The sequence below is a fragment of the Scyliorhinus torazame genome, chromosome 11, assembly GCF_047496885.1.
Source record: "Scyliorhinus torazame isolate Kashiwa2021f chromosome 11, sScyTor2.1, whole genome shotgun sequence".
Taxonomy (NCBI): domain Eukaryota; kingdom Metazoa; phylum Chordata; class Chondrichthyes; order Carcharhiniformes; family Scyliorhinidae; genus Scyliorhinus; species Scyliorhinus torazame.
Window position 1 is genome coordinate 10,163,532 of NC_092717.1, and position 13,898 is coordinate 10,177,429.

A 13,898-nucleotide genomic window follows, 5' to 3' on the forward strand; every position below is an offset into this window, starting at 1 on the left:
CTGGCTTTTAAAGCAGACCAAAAAGCTGCACGGTTTAAAGCACGGTTCGATTCTCATACCAGCCTCCCCGAACAGGCGCCGGAATGTGGCGACTAGGGGCTTTTCACAGTAACTTAATTGAAGCCTACTCGTGACAATAAGCGATTTTCATTTCATTTCATTTCATTTCATATGGACGATAAGGGAATAGTGTAGATGGGCTTTAGAGTGGTTTCACAGGTCGGCGCAACATCGAGGGCCGAAGGGCCTGTACTGCGCTGTAATGTTCTATGTTCTCTAAGCTATCCTCACAAGAGAAGATAGAGGCCTGATGGCAGTACCAGAATAAATCGTCTCTCCACCACCAGTGATGTGACTTTTTTTCCACTTGTGCAGTATAACTGCGACCTGAAAGATACAGGCAGGTTTGGCACTGGAAGCCTTGAGAATTTAGAAATAGGTAACCTCTGCTATGTCTACACTGTGTGGAAACGGGTTGAAGGCAGGCCATTGTATAATTATGCACCGCATGCAATCTGGATTTTTTTGAGCCTAGTGGAAAGACGATTATTTTCCCTCCCGTGAAATGCGAGAGGAAAAGTGAACACAATTTGAAATTCGAATAAAATTTAACAGCGTGACAAATAATTTAATTTAACTATTTTTTTTGTTCTTTCATTGGATATGGACATGATCGGCGGGACCAGCATTGTTGCCCATTTCTAATTGCCCTTGAACTGAGTGTCTTACGAGGCCATTTCTTTTTATTTTATAAATCCATTTTTCCCAATTAAGGGGCAATTTAGCGTGGCCAATCCACCTATCCTGCACATCTTTGAGTTGTGGAGGTGAGACCCACGCAAAAACGGGGAGAATTTGCAAACTCCACACGGACAGTGACCCGGGGCCGGGATTGAACCTGGGACCTCGGCGGCGTGAAGTAGCAGCGCTGACCACTGCGTCGCCGTGCTGCATTTATGAGGCTATTTCAAAGGGCTGTAGAATTCATAGAATCATAGAATTTACAGTGCAAAAGGAGGCCATTCGGCCCATCGAGTCTGCACCGGCCCTTGGAAAGAGCACCCTACCCAAGCCCACATCTCCACGCTATCCCGTAACCCAGTAACCCCATCCCACCTATTTGGACACTAAGGGCAATTTATCATGGCCAATCCACCTAACCTGCACATCTTTGGACTGTGGGAGGAAACCGGAGCACCCGGAGGAAACCCACGCACACACGGGGAGAACGTGCAGACTCCGCACAGACAGTGACCCAAGCCGGGAATCGAACCTGGGACCCTGGAGCTGTGAATCAACTGTGCTAACCACTGTGCTACTGTGCTGCCCGCTGTGGATCTGCAGTCACATATTAGGCCAGACCAGGTAAGGACGGCAGATCTCCCTCCCTAAAGGACATTAGTGAACCAGATGGGTTTTTACAACCAGTGATGTCAGTTTCATGGTCACCTTTACTGAGACTCGGGGTGGGATTTTCCGCAGGGAGCCTTTGGTGGGACTGCAAGATCCCGTCGACAGGGAAAACTCAGAAAATCCAACCCTAGCTTTCAATTCCAAAGTTGTTCATTCAATTTAAATTCCACCAGTTGCCATGGTGAGGATCTGAACCCACGTCCCCGGGGTTACTTGTTCAGTGGCATTTCCACAGCACCACCAGAAGGAAACGTGAGTCAATTTCTTTATCGAAGTATCAGGAACACTTACTTTGTTTGTAGGCTTCCTTTAAGGCCTCAATTTGCTGAAAAACACATTATAACAGACAAATATTGAGAGGTGATTATAAAATAAAGACAAAACTGTTTGGCTCAGGGGGTCAGAGAATATCGTGGAAGGCAAGAACAGCAACAGGCCACTCGCCCCTCAATCCTCCTCTGTGCCATTCAGTGAGATCATGGCTGGTCTTTGTCTTAACTTCGCCCCCCCCGCGCGCGATGGAGTGAGGAGAAAATTTAACACTTCAGGTTGATGCCCGAAGGAGAGACCAGGATAAAGTTAAAGATAATTAAGCCAATACGTAGCCAGGGAAGGGTTGTCAGAGGAGGTAGAGCGTGGTGGCAGGAGAGGGGGAGTGTGGAAAAGGAGGGAAGTAGGTCAACTGCAAAAGGTCCTGATAAAAGGACAAAAGGGATGATGGGGCATGTAGTATAAGGGTCTGATGTATAAAGACTTGCTGTTAACATACAGACGACTATGAAGACTCCTTCAACCGGCACATTCTGTAACCAACACCATCCCAACAGTGCAAGGCGGAAGGAGATGGTAATGGGACAAGTGAAGAAAGAAAAGATGGGTCTGCCAGTGTGACATGATGGGACCTGAAATAAGTGTCAAAAAATATCGCGGGATAGGCAGCAGTGGAGGCATCAGGCTGCACACTGCTTTTCCCACAGGGGGCGACACTTAGTCCAACAATGATAAAATTCCACCCAGTGTTAGGTTTGGGGGGCTCTATAGTGCCCGCTTGAAAGAGGAGGTGCTGACCCTCGAGCTTGCATTGACCTTCATTGAAACCACGCAGGAGGACAAGGATGGAGAGGTTAGAGTGGGAGTGGAGCAGAGATTGAAAATGGCAAACAATGGGAAGCTTGGGGGTCTTACAAGTGATGAAGAAGTGAGAAGTTATGATGAGAAGTCATTGACCTGAAACATTAGGCCAGCAGGAATACTGCGGAAGCTGGGAATCGGGGAAAAAAGCGGATAACGCTGGAAACGCTCAACAGGTTGTGCAGTGTCCGTGGAGAGAAGGTTATAGCTAATTGGCTGAAATTCCAGGTCCCACTGAAATGGGGAATGGAGGACAGGGTTTGGGGGGATTAGGGGACAGGTGCTGTAAAGGAAACATTTGGAGGGCTATGGGGAAAGAGCAGGGGAATGGGGATAATTCAATAGCTCGTCCAAGAGTCAGCACAGGCAAGGCTGCCTAAATGGCTTCCTTCTTGATTCCATGATTCTCTGTGTAACAAGAGAAACCCTTCCAAAGGCAGTGTCCTTGTAACGGAGTCACAATGTCATCATAAATAAATAGCATAGCTTAAATTCAAGCATACTGAATTAGCTCGTGTGCAGAGAATCTCAATGAGGACTTCTTCATGAGTTCCAGCTCCTTTCATTGCCTCCTTTAACAACTTGGCATCAAATTCACTGGGGCGGTCCAACATGGCCAAGATTGTCTTCTCGAGGCAGCCGCTAAGGTCACCTTTCAGCATTTTTTCCAAATCCTACAGAAAAGAAGAAAGTAAAGATATATTTTGCTGTGAGTTGTAAACCCAATGGAGGTCCTGGGATCAGGACATTACGATTCCCCATAACTTCCCTGGAATATGAACATCCCCTTTAAGGCGTGGGGACTTCCCCTTTAAGGGGCTTTCGCTCGACAAGTGGAGCCCCAGTTGTATAAAAATCCCGGCCTAGGTGCAGGTCGGAGAAAGAGACCCTTAAGGGCGTGGACGAGTCGTAGAATCGTATTGAAATAAACCTTGTACGTAATTTCTTTTTAAAAATAAATTTAGAGTACCCAATTAATTTTTTCCAGTTAAGGGGCAATTTAGCGTGTGCAATCCACCTACCTTGCACATCTTTGGGTTGCGGGAGCGAAGCCCACACAAACACGGGGAGAATGTGCAAACTCCACACGGACAGTGACCCAGAGCCGGGATCGAACCTGGGACCTCAACGCCGTGATGCAGCAGGGCTAACCACTCTACTATTGTCTATGCGTTCTAATTATCGCAGGATTCGACATTGTGTTTTTCCCCCTTTCTGTTTTTTTTAAGGTGAATTCAATCACATTGTTTACTTCCCAGTCTCCCTGGATACCCACCATCTGTGGGTTGCTAGACGACAAGGTGCGCCATGGGAAAACGGCAAGCCCTTTTGTTATTCATTCATGGGTTGTGAGATCCGCTGGCAAGGCTACTATTTATTGCCCGTTCCTACTTGCCCTCGAGAAGGTGGTGGTGAGCTGCCTTCTTGAACCGCTGCAGTCCATGTGGTGTAGGTACACCCACAGTGCAGTTAGGGAGGGAGTTCCAGGACTCTGGCCCGGCGACAGCAAGTATTTGATGAAGGCTGAAAAGCGGCAGTTTTCTTGAACAAGTCTAAATGAGACAGATTTACATTTGGTAGCATCTATTTGAAGTGCAAAAGCATCTCAACTCCCGACCAGGTCAACTGGGGGAACTTAAAATCAAGCAACAAATTTGGAATTGTAAGCCTAGTCTTGGTAGGTTGACCATGAATTTACCCATCCAAAACACTCACCATCCTGACTTGGGACTATTTCGCCATTCCTTCACTGTCACTGAGTCAAAATCCTGGAAATCCCTCCCCAACAGCAATGTGGGTGTACCTACACCTCATGGGCTGCAGCAGTTCAAGAAGGCAGCTCATCACCCCCTTCTCAAGGCGCAATTAGGGATGGGTAATAAATGCTGGCCCAGCCAGCGACTCCCACATCCCATGAAAGAATAAAGAAGAAAAAATGCACATGAAACGGGAGTGCAGCGAATAGAGTGATGTTCCACTGGTTTCAGTACCACTTGCTCCCAATGTACTAAATTTCAACTGAGCCTTGTCACAATTGTACTTACTTTCCCATACAAAGCTCTGTATTTCTCCTTTATCTTCTGCCTCTGTTCTGTCGAGCGACTTGCAAGGATTTTGATAATAGTGACTTCATCTGTTCCTAAAAATTCGACAACAAATCATGTGAATGTATGAAATGGCAACTTGGGACGTAAATCGTGTCACATCTCAGATCGAAGATTAAGGCATGGTGTAGTTGAGAGGTTTAAGATGATTGAGGGATTCAATGGGGTAGAGAACTTAAAACATAAGAATGTAAGCAATAGGAGCTGGAATAGACCATGCGACCCTTCGAGCCTGCTCTGTCAATCAGCAAGGTTTTGATTGACCTTGTACCTCAACTCCACCTTCCTGTACTCGCCCCACATCCCTCAGTTGCTAAGGATGTGTCGATTTCTGTCTTGAATATGCTAAATGGCGACAGGTATCAGATTAAGCTCAATATCAGATGCAACGTCTTTTCTTTAAAACTTGCATCTTGTGGGAACCATGAATTGGATTCAATTTGAAGTTGAATTGTTTTTTGAAGCAAGCAAGGAGATTGATTAAGGGTTTGCCCTGTCCACTCTGTGAATTGGCCTTGTTACTCTGAGAAAGGAATAAAACATTTTTTTAAATGTCTTGATTATACTCAATGGCTGAGCATCTGTATCTCTCTGGGGTGCATGGGTGGTACGGCCGCACAGTGGTTAGCACTGTTGCTTCACAACGCCAGGGACCCGGGTTCGATTCCAGGCTTGGGTCACTGTGCGGAGTCTGCATGTTCTTCCCGCGTCTGCGTGGGTTTCCTCCGGGTGCTCCGGTTTCCTCCCACAAGTCCCGAAAGACGTGCTTGTTAGGTGAATTGGACATTCTGAATTCTCCCTTAGTGTACCCGAACAGGCGCCGGAATGTGGCGACGAGGGGATTTTCACAGTAACTTCATTGCAGTGTTAATGTAAGCCTACTTGTGACAATACTAAAGATTATTATTAGAGAATGCCAAACATTCACAACCCCATGATCTTTCTGAATTGCAGAGCGGGTTGGATGGCCTAATTGTCCTCTTCCTGCTCTTTTGTTATATGTTCATACATAGAACATACAGTGCAGAAGGAGGCCATTCGCCCATCGAGTCTGCACTGTGTTATGGGAGAGGCGTTTTCAGAACCACAAAATGTATCATGGAGTTCAACCAACCTCCCCCTTTAATGCTATTTGTTGCTTTTCCGAGCACACGGCTTGTTCTCCAGGTGTGATACAGCAATTATGGACAAATGGTTTTTAAACACAAAACAATGTTTATTCCATGAACTCAACTTAACCCTTTTAAATAAACATTGGATCTCTTAACACCCCCTTACTTCAAAGATAACCCCGAAAATATTACAACACTAAATAATCTTTCAGTTATTCCTTTCAACATCCAAGAGACTTAACACCTTTAAACAGAAACACATCAGGTTAAAGGCTTTACTATTATGAGTTTAAATCACCCAAATGATCCAGAGATAGTCTTTCATGGCAGAGATCACAGCACATCCAGCTCACTGCAAAACACAGACACACACCCAAGCTCTTTTCAAACTCAAACTAAAAACTCAGAACTAACCTCAAAATGGCCAAACTGAGCTCAGCAACACCTACTCTCTGACATCACTGCATTTCTTAAAGGTACTTTGCTTAAACATCCATTTCTTAAAGGCACTCTCACATGACAACTGACCCACTTAAGCCCTCACTTCCACCCTATTCCCGTAACCCAATAACCCCTCCTAACCTTTTGGACACTAAGGGCAATTTACCATGGCCAATCCACCGAACCTGCCCGTCTTTGGACTGTGGGGGGAAACCGGAGCACCCGGAGGAAACCCACGCAGACACGGGGAGAACGTGCAGACTCCGCACAGACAGTGACCCAGCGGGGAATCGAACCTGGGACCCTGTCGCTGTGAAGTCACAGTGCTAGCCACTTGTACTGCCCACATGTCTGTATGTTTCAATTCGACACCCTTTCATTCCTCTAATCCCCAGGAAATGTAGATCCAGCCTACTCAAAGAGTAAGAAAAACCATGGGTCGGATTCTCTGCAGCCCCGTGCCGGGGGCGGCGAATCCACTTTCACGCCGTAATCGGGCCCGGCACCGGTTCGGCAATTCTCTGGGACCTGAAAATCGGCGTTACCGCGTGTACGCCGTGCCGCCGGGGAGCCATTGCCAGAGGTCCGCGGCAGAAGGCAGAGAGTGGGGATAAAGGGTCTTTTTCAGGATGGCAGCCGGTGGCGAGTGGTGTGCCTCAGGGGTCTGTGCTGGGACCACAACTTTTCACAATATACATTAATGATCTGGAAGAAGGTACTGAAGGCACTGTTGTTAAGTTTGCAGATGATACAAAGATCTGTAGAGGGACAGGTAGTATTGATAAAGCAGGCGGGCTGCAGCAGGATTTGGACAGGCTAGGAGAGTGGGCAAAGAAGTGGCAGATGGAATACAATGTGGAAAAGTGTGAGGTTATGCACTTTGGAAGGAGAAATGGAGGGAGGCATAGACTATTTTCTAACTGGGGAGATGCTTAGGAAATCAGAAGCACAAAGGGACTTGGGAGTCCTTGTTCACGATTCTTTTAAGGTTAACGTGGAGGTTCAGTCGGCAGTTAGGAAGGCAAATGTAATGTTAGCATTCATGTCGAGAGGGCTAGAATACAAGACCAGGGATGTACGTCTGAGGCTGTATAAGGCTCTGGTCAGACCCCATGTGGAGTATTGTGAGCAGTTTTGGGCCCCGTATCTAAGGAAGGATGTGCTGACCTTGGAAAGGGTTCAGAGGAGATTAACAAGAATGATCCCTGGAATGAAGAGCTTGTCGTATAAGGAACGGTTGAGGACTCTGGGTCTGTACTCGTTGGAGTTTAGAAGGATGAGGGGGGATCTTATTAAAACTTACAGGATACTGCGAGGCCTGGATAGAGTGGACGTGGAGAGGATGTTTCCACTTGTAGGAGAAACTAGAAGCAGAGGACACAATCTCAGACTAAAGGGACGATCCTTTAAAACAGAGTTGAGGAGGAATTTCTTTAGCCAGAGGGTGGTGAATCTGTGGAACTCTTTGCTGCAGAAGGCTGTGGAGGCCAAATCACTGAGTGTCTTTAAGACAGAGATCGGCAGGTTCTTGATCAATAAGGGGATCAGGGGTTATGGGAAGAAGGCAGGAGAATGGGGATGAGAAAAATATCAGCCATGATTGAATGGTGGAGGAGACTTGATGGGCCGAGTGGCCTAATTCTGCTCCTATGTCTTATGGTCTTATGGACACTGAACTCTGCTTTCTTAGTTAGATATGGTTTCATGTCATCAGAAGGTTGTCTGTGGATCCTGCCGTTCAGGATCATGCGTTTTAGCTTTGATAACGTTGGATCCTTTTGTGTCCAAGCCTCGATTTCCTTCGCTGGTACCTCTTCAATCGCAGGCAAGGGAGCCAGACTTGTGGGCAGCGGGGGCCGACTCAAAGCATCAGCGTTGGCTACTCGCGTCTCAGGGCAATGCTCTGAGGAAGATTGGTAAGCTGCCAGTAACAAGACCCAACGCTGTATCCGGGCAGGGCCGATAGGCGGGATGCTTTAAAAAAGGCCCAATAAAGGCTTGCGTTCTGTCACTATCATGAAACATCTACCATAGACGTACTGGCAAAATTCTTTTACACCCAAAAAAAAATGGCAAGTCTTCCTTCTCAATTTGCTCCAACCAAAAGAGTCCTGGACAGGTAGGTAATGGGACGCTGCATGCCGTCTGTCCAATGATGCGAGAGTACCTCACCAACAATAGGAGATGCACTGGCACCAACAAGGAGGCTAAATTCAGGATGAATTTCCCATAAAAATTGACTAGTCCCATGAAGGATTTCAATTCCATGGCATTTCGTGGGATAGGTGCTCCCTTAATAGCCTTGACCTTGTCCTCAACAGGGTTTGGGTCTTTTTTGTCGACTCTGTCGCCTTAATAATAATAATAATAATAATAATAATAATAATAATCGCTTATTGTCACAAGTGTGCTTCAATGAAGTTACTGTGAAAAGCCCCTAGTCGCCACACTCCGCCGCCTGTTCTGGGAGGCCAGTACGGGAATTGAACCCGCGCTGCTGCCTTGTTCTGTATTACAAGCCTGCTGTTTAGCCCCACTGTTTAGCCTTGATAGGTTGCTTCACTCACTTGGAAAACACACTTTTCTCTTTTAAGATGTATTCTTGCCTTTGAAAAGTGCTGCAGGACCTCATGTAGGTTTGCGAGGTGCTCCTGCTCAGTAGTCCCTGCAATGAGAACATCATCCAGGTACACCACCACCTTGGGTAACCCCTGGAGTATATTCTCCATAACTCTTTCAAATATGGAACATGCCAACGAAACCCCAAAGGGTGGATGGGTATACTAGTACAGGCACTTATGTGTGTTAACTGTGGCCTATCTTTGTGAGGGTTCGTCCAGTTCAAGTTGGAGTTAAGCGTAACTCATGTCTACTTTTGTGAAAGACTGGCCACCTGTCAGTTTGGCACTTAAGTTCTCTATATGGCATGGCGTACCTATCCAATTTTGAGACCCGATTACTGTGAGTTCATAATCCTGAAAAGGTGAACCGATTTATTGGGTTTGAGGACTGGTACGAGGGGTGCAGCCCATTCTGTGAAGTGCACGGGTCCAGACGCCCAAGCTCAGTTTCTACTTTTTCTAGCAATGTGTACGGAAGCGGTCGTGCCCTGAAATATTTTGGCACGGCGTCAGTGTCAACATAGATTCTGACTCTGGCTCCTTTTATTTTTCCAAGGCCCTAATGGAAGACTTCCGGATATTTACTGATAATTTCGTAAAGTCCTCCAATGCCCAATCTGAAAATCTCCCACGGGGAAATCAATCGACGATGCCCCGTGTCCTTTGTGGTTGTCATGACACTTGATCAAAGAGGTAGGTTTGAGCATGCTAGCATAGTGGTTAGCACAGTTGCTTCACTGCTCCAGGGTCCCGGGTTTGATTCCCGGCTTGGGTCGCTGTCTGTGCGGAGTCTGCACGTTCTCCCCGTGTCTGCGTGGGTTGCCTCCGGGTGCTCCAGTTTCCTCCCACAGTCCAAAGATGTGCCGGTTAGATGGATTGGCCATGTTAAATTGCCCATAGTGTCCAAAAAGTTTAAGTGGGGGTTTCTGGGTTACGGGGATAGGGTAGCGACATGGGCTTGAGTAGGGTGCTCTTTGTAAGGGCCGGTGCAGACTCGATGGGCTGAATGGCCTCCTTCTGCACTGTAAATTCAATGATTCTATGATTCTATGAAATGTCTTAAAGGAGGGTAGAGAAAGGATCGGTGACCTTCAACAACACCAACGTATATAGCACCTTTAATGTCGTAGATCATTCCAGAAGTATTGTCAAACAAAATGCGACACTACGCCACATTAGGGCAGATGACTTAAATCTTGGTCAAAGTGGTAGCATTTTATGAGCATCGAGAGGGGTGGATAGTTTTGAGAAGGAAATCTAGAGTTAAGGGGCAAGACAGCGCTGTCGCCTACGGTGGAGCGATGAACGTCAGGCTTGCTCAACAGGCTAGAATTGGAAGAATTCATCCCACATGGCACGAAGCTTCCCAGAAGGCAGCAGAGTGGCCAGCGGTGAACTCAAAACTTTAATCTAGTTGCTCTCAGGTTTCCAGGTATTTTAGGAATTGACTGAAGAAGGGAAAGATATTTGCATAAAGCGCCCAGGTACTGTAAAACTGCAAGAGATTAGTTTGGTAGCCTCACGATTTTGATAAACTACAGCATTTATCAACATTATTCCAGTTTGAAAAAGTTTATATCTTGGTTGTTCTGGATGATGCTGATTTTAAGAGTGATTTTTGCATAGCTTAGGAAGATCTGAAAATATATTTGTCATAAACCGCACCATTAGCAAAATGAACCATTGCTGACCTCTGCTGTTCCTTGAGCAAAATACAACTGCAGTTTCTTTCTCAAGCCTGGTGTTGTGGGACGATTAATACTCTTATGCTTTTATATTGCGGATGTGTTAACTGCGTTTGCTAACGCTCAGAGTGATATGGCACCTGTTTCCATTAAATAAATTAAATGTTTGCAATTAAAAAGCACATTTCACATCCTCAGGATGTCTCAAAGTACTTTAACAGCCAATGAACTGCTTTTGAAGTGTAATACAGGGCGCCATCTAACCCCCAAAAAATAGAGCCCGTTCTGGGCGGGATTAGAGGGGTCATTGAACGACCCCGCTATCTAACGGCACTGTGATTTTTATTCAAAGCCTCAACGGGGAAAGCCCTGCCGAGCATCCCCACTCAGTCTCACTTCCTGCCATGAGGAGCTCCGCTCATCTCCCGTCTCCCGACCGGACCCCCGGATCCTCCCAACGTCTCAGCTCACCTGTTGGGGGATCCTCGAGCCCCCCCCCATACCCCAGTTCATACGGGCAGGGCACCCCAGTGGGAAAAAGGCCATATGGGCACCTTGGCACTGCTAGCCTGGCACACTGGCAGTGCCCCTGCCAACCTGGCATGCCACCTGGGTACCCCAGCAGTTCCAGGCTGGCACCCAATTGCCACTGCCAGGGTGCCCAGGTGGCATCAGCAGTGCCAGGGTGCCAGCCTGCCCAGATACCAACCACTTGGGCCTCCAATCACCTGGGAGGAGCCCCCAAGTGCCGTTCCACCTGGTCCATTGTGGGGGCCAGTGCTAAATGGTGCCCGGCTGGGGCATCCTCAGCACCCTAGGTGGGGTGCTTTATCAGAGTCGTTGCAGACTCAATGGGCCGAATGGCCTCCTTCTGCACTGTAGGGATTCTAAGATTCTATGATCTGATCAGATCTCGCGAGGCATAATGACCGACGGGAAACCCGGAAGAGGCCCCTAACGGGATCTACCGGCTGCATCCCGTCTCGATTCCCGGGGGACGCAGTCGGTAAATCAAGTCATAGTCACTGTTATCATGGAGGAGGTTTGATAAAATGACAAAATAATTCCCTCTAGTGATGCCAGTTCAGGGAGAAATATTGGCACCAGGTTGTCGCAAAGAAGTCCTCTGTACTTCTTTGAAATGTTGAAACTTTTCCATCCAGCTGAGAGGGCTTTGGCTTAATGTATCATCGTCAGGAAATCAGGTGGCACAGAGGATTGTGTCCCTACCTCTGGCCCAGAAGCTGCAGGTTCAAGTCCAACCCCAAGACTTGTTGGCCTTGGAACGCGTGCTGATAACATGGTTCAGTGGGCTGATAATCAGCTCAGGAATCCTTCCTCCACTATTCCCCAAAGGGAAAACAGAGTCTGTGTGAAGATAGGCTAAAAAAAACATGCATCATCCAGGAGAGGGCACCCCCTCAGGGCTGCACTGGGAATGCCAGCCTGGATTCATTGCTCAAGTCTTTGGTGTGGAATGACGACCCATGACCTTCTGACTAAGTGCTCCCATTCACTCCTTGGCTGACAAATATCTCAACCGTTTATGAGCCAGTTCACTCTGTACAACATTTTACTGGTCTCCTTGTCATTGTCGTCAGTGAAACAACCTTACCGTTGAGAATACGGGACTGGACAATCACCCTGAACCATCTGGTGAAGATAGTGATTTGTTTTCGACGACAGTCGCTATTTCAGAGGCAACATGATAAGTATTTGCTTTGAGTGCGCACTGTGTGATGCGAAGAGGGCGACAGAAATAAAACACTGCGCTTTGGTCAAGTGGATTGTGGTCGGTGGGTACTTATCAGCTCGTATGTCATTGGCCTATTTTCCCTGGAAATGAGGAAGCTGAAAGGTGATAGAGGGTGAGCAGAGAGAAGATGTTTCCACCTGTGGGTGAGACCAGAACCAGGGTCCACAACTATAAGATAGTCCCTAATAAATTCATCGGGAAGTCAGGAGAATTGTCTTTGCACAGAGAGAATGTGGATCTTGCTACTATACAGAATGGGTGAGGTGAATATTTCAGGGGAAGTTATCTTAGTGCCTGAGGGAGAAAGGAATAGAAAATATTGGGGCGAATGGTCTGTTCTTTGTTGTAAATACTTTGTGGGGGCGATTCTCCAATATGGAGCCCCAGTGTTCCCGCCGTCGTGAACGCCGTGAACCGGGCCCGGGTATGACCAATTCTGGCCCCCACAGGGGGCCAGCAGGGCGCTGGAGCAGTTCACGCCGCTCCAGCCTCCTATCGCGGTGCCAAATGGGCGCTGCGCCAACCCACACACGTGCAGTTCGGCCGCGCCAACCTGCGCATGCGCGGGGGACTTCTTTTGCGCGCCGGCCCCGACTCAACATGGCGTCGGGGTTCAGGGGCCGGCCGCGCCAGAAAGTAGGCCGGGGGGGGGGGGGGGGGGGGGGGCTCGGAGAATCGCCCCCTGTAACTTTGACCAGGGACCTCTGGCTTCGTGTTACCATCTGGTCGTTAACAGTTTAAGATTTCTCCTGCCTCTCCTCTTTTATTCCTCCAAAGTTGGGGAATGGTGACTCTCTATATAAGCATCTCGCTTAAAGCACATGTTGAAATCTTGTACTTAAAGGGTTTTGTGCCCGGACAGAAGGATATGGACATTTATCTTCACCGATTAGCAAAGAGAATGTGCAGGAACTAAATCCTTATCTAGCCTCAGCTTCAGAGACTAGGCTAGTTTCTTTGCTTTTTCATCGCATCCTAGAATCGCATGACACAGAAAGGGACCATATGGCTGTTGTATCTGTGCTGGTCCAGTTAATCCCACTTCCCTCACCTTTCCCCACAACTCTGCAAATTGGTCCTCCCCAAATACATGTCCAATTGTCCCTTTTAGGTAGCGCATTACAGATCTTAACAACCATTTGTATGAAGGAATTTCTCTTTTAGCCTCTTGGTAGCACAAAGCTTGAGTATCGCTGAATCATTCCCCAGGGCAATGCCTTGACCAATCAGGATAAAACTGCTTGATTTAAATACCAAACATTGCTTGTTATCTATCAGTCACCATCAACTGGTGCATTCTCCACGACAACCAATCAGGATTCTCTTCTCACGCAGAATAAATTGTTGTTCTTCCCTTATATCAGCACTCCTGGCGAAGTGTCCTGATAAGTGCAAGACAAAAAGCTTTGACGGGTCTCTTTAATCAGCAATACATAAATTTCTCCTAGTTTCCCATCGGTTTTTGTCGCCAATTACTTTAAACTTTAGCTCCAGCTTGTCAAAGGAAACATAAGACCATAAGCTCTCGTTAGCCAAAAATCGAGGTCCGTGCCTTTAAAGTTCTTTACACGGCTTTTGGCAATTAAATATGGGAGGAGCCACCAGTTGGCTGTGTCTCGGTAGGTTTTCCGATG

At 47.3% G+C, this 13,898-nt stretch overlaps 1 protein-coding gene across 2 annotated transcripts in view; it reads right to left on the reverse strand.

Annotated features, from left to right (window-relative positions):
* The window catches only part of LOC140385113 (annexin A13-like), a 57,512-nt gene that overhangs the window by 24,307 nt on the left and 19,307 nt on the right, over positions 1-13,898 (reverse strand). For both annotated transcript variants that reach the window (XM_072466943.1, XM_072466944.1), the window contains exons 3-5: positions 4,590-4,684; positions 3,048-3,218; positions 1,705-1,738 (exon numbers count right to left, since the gene is read on the reverse strand). In XM_072466943.1, coding sequence (XP_072323044.1) covers positions 1,705-1,738; positions 3,048-3,218; positions 4,590-4,684 — 300 coding nt within the window. The remainder of the gene's footprint in view (positions 1-1,704; positions 1,739-3,047; positions 3,219-4,589; positions 4,685-13,898) is intronic.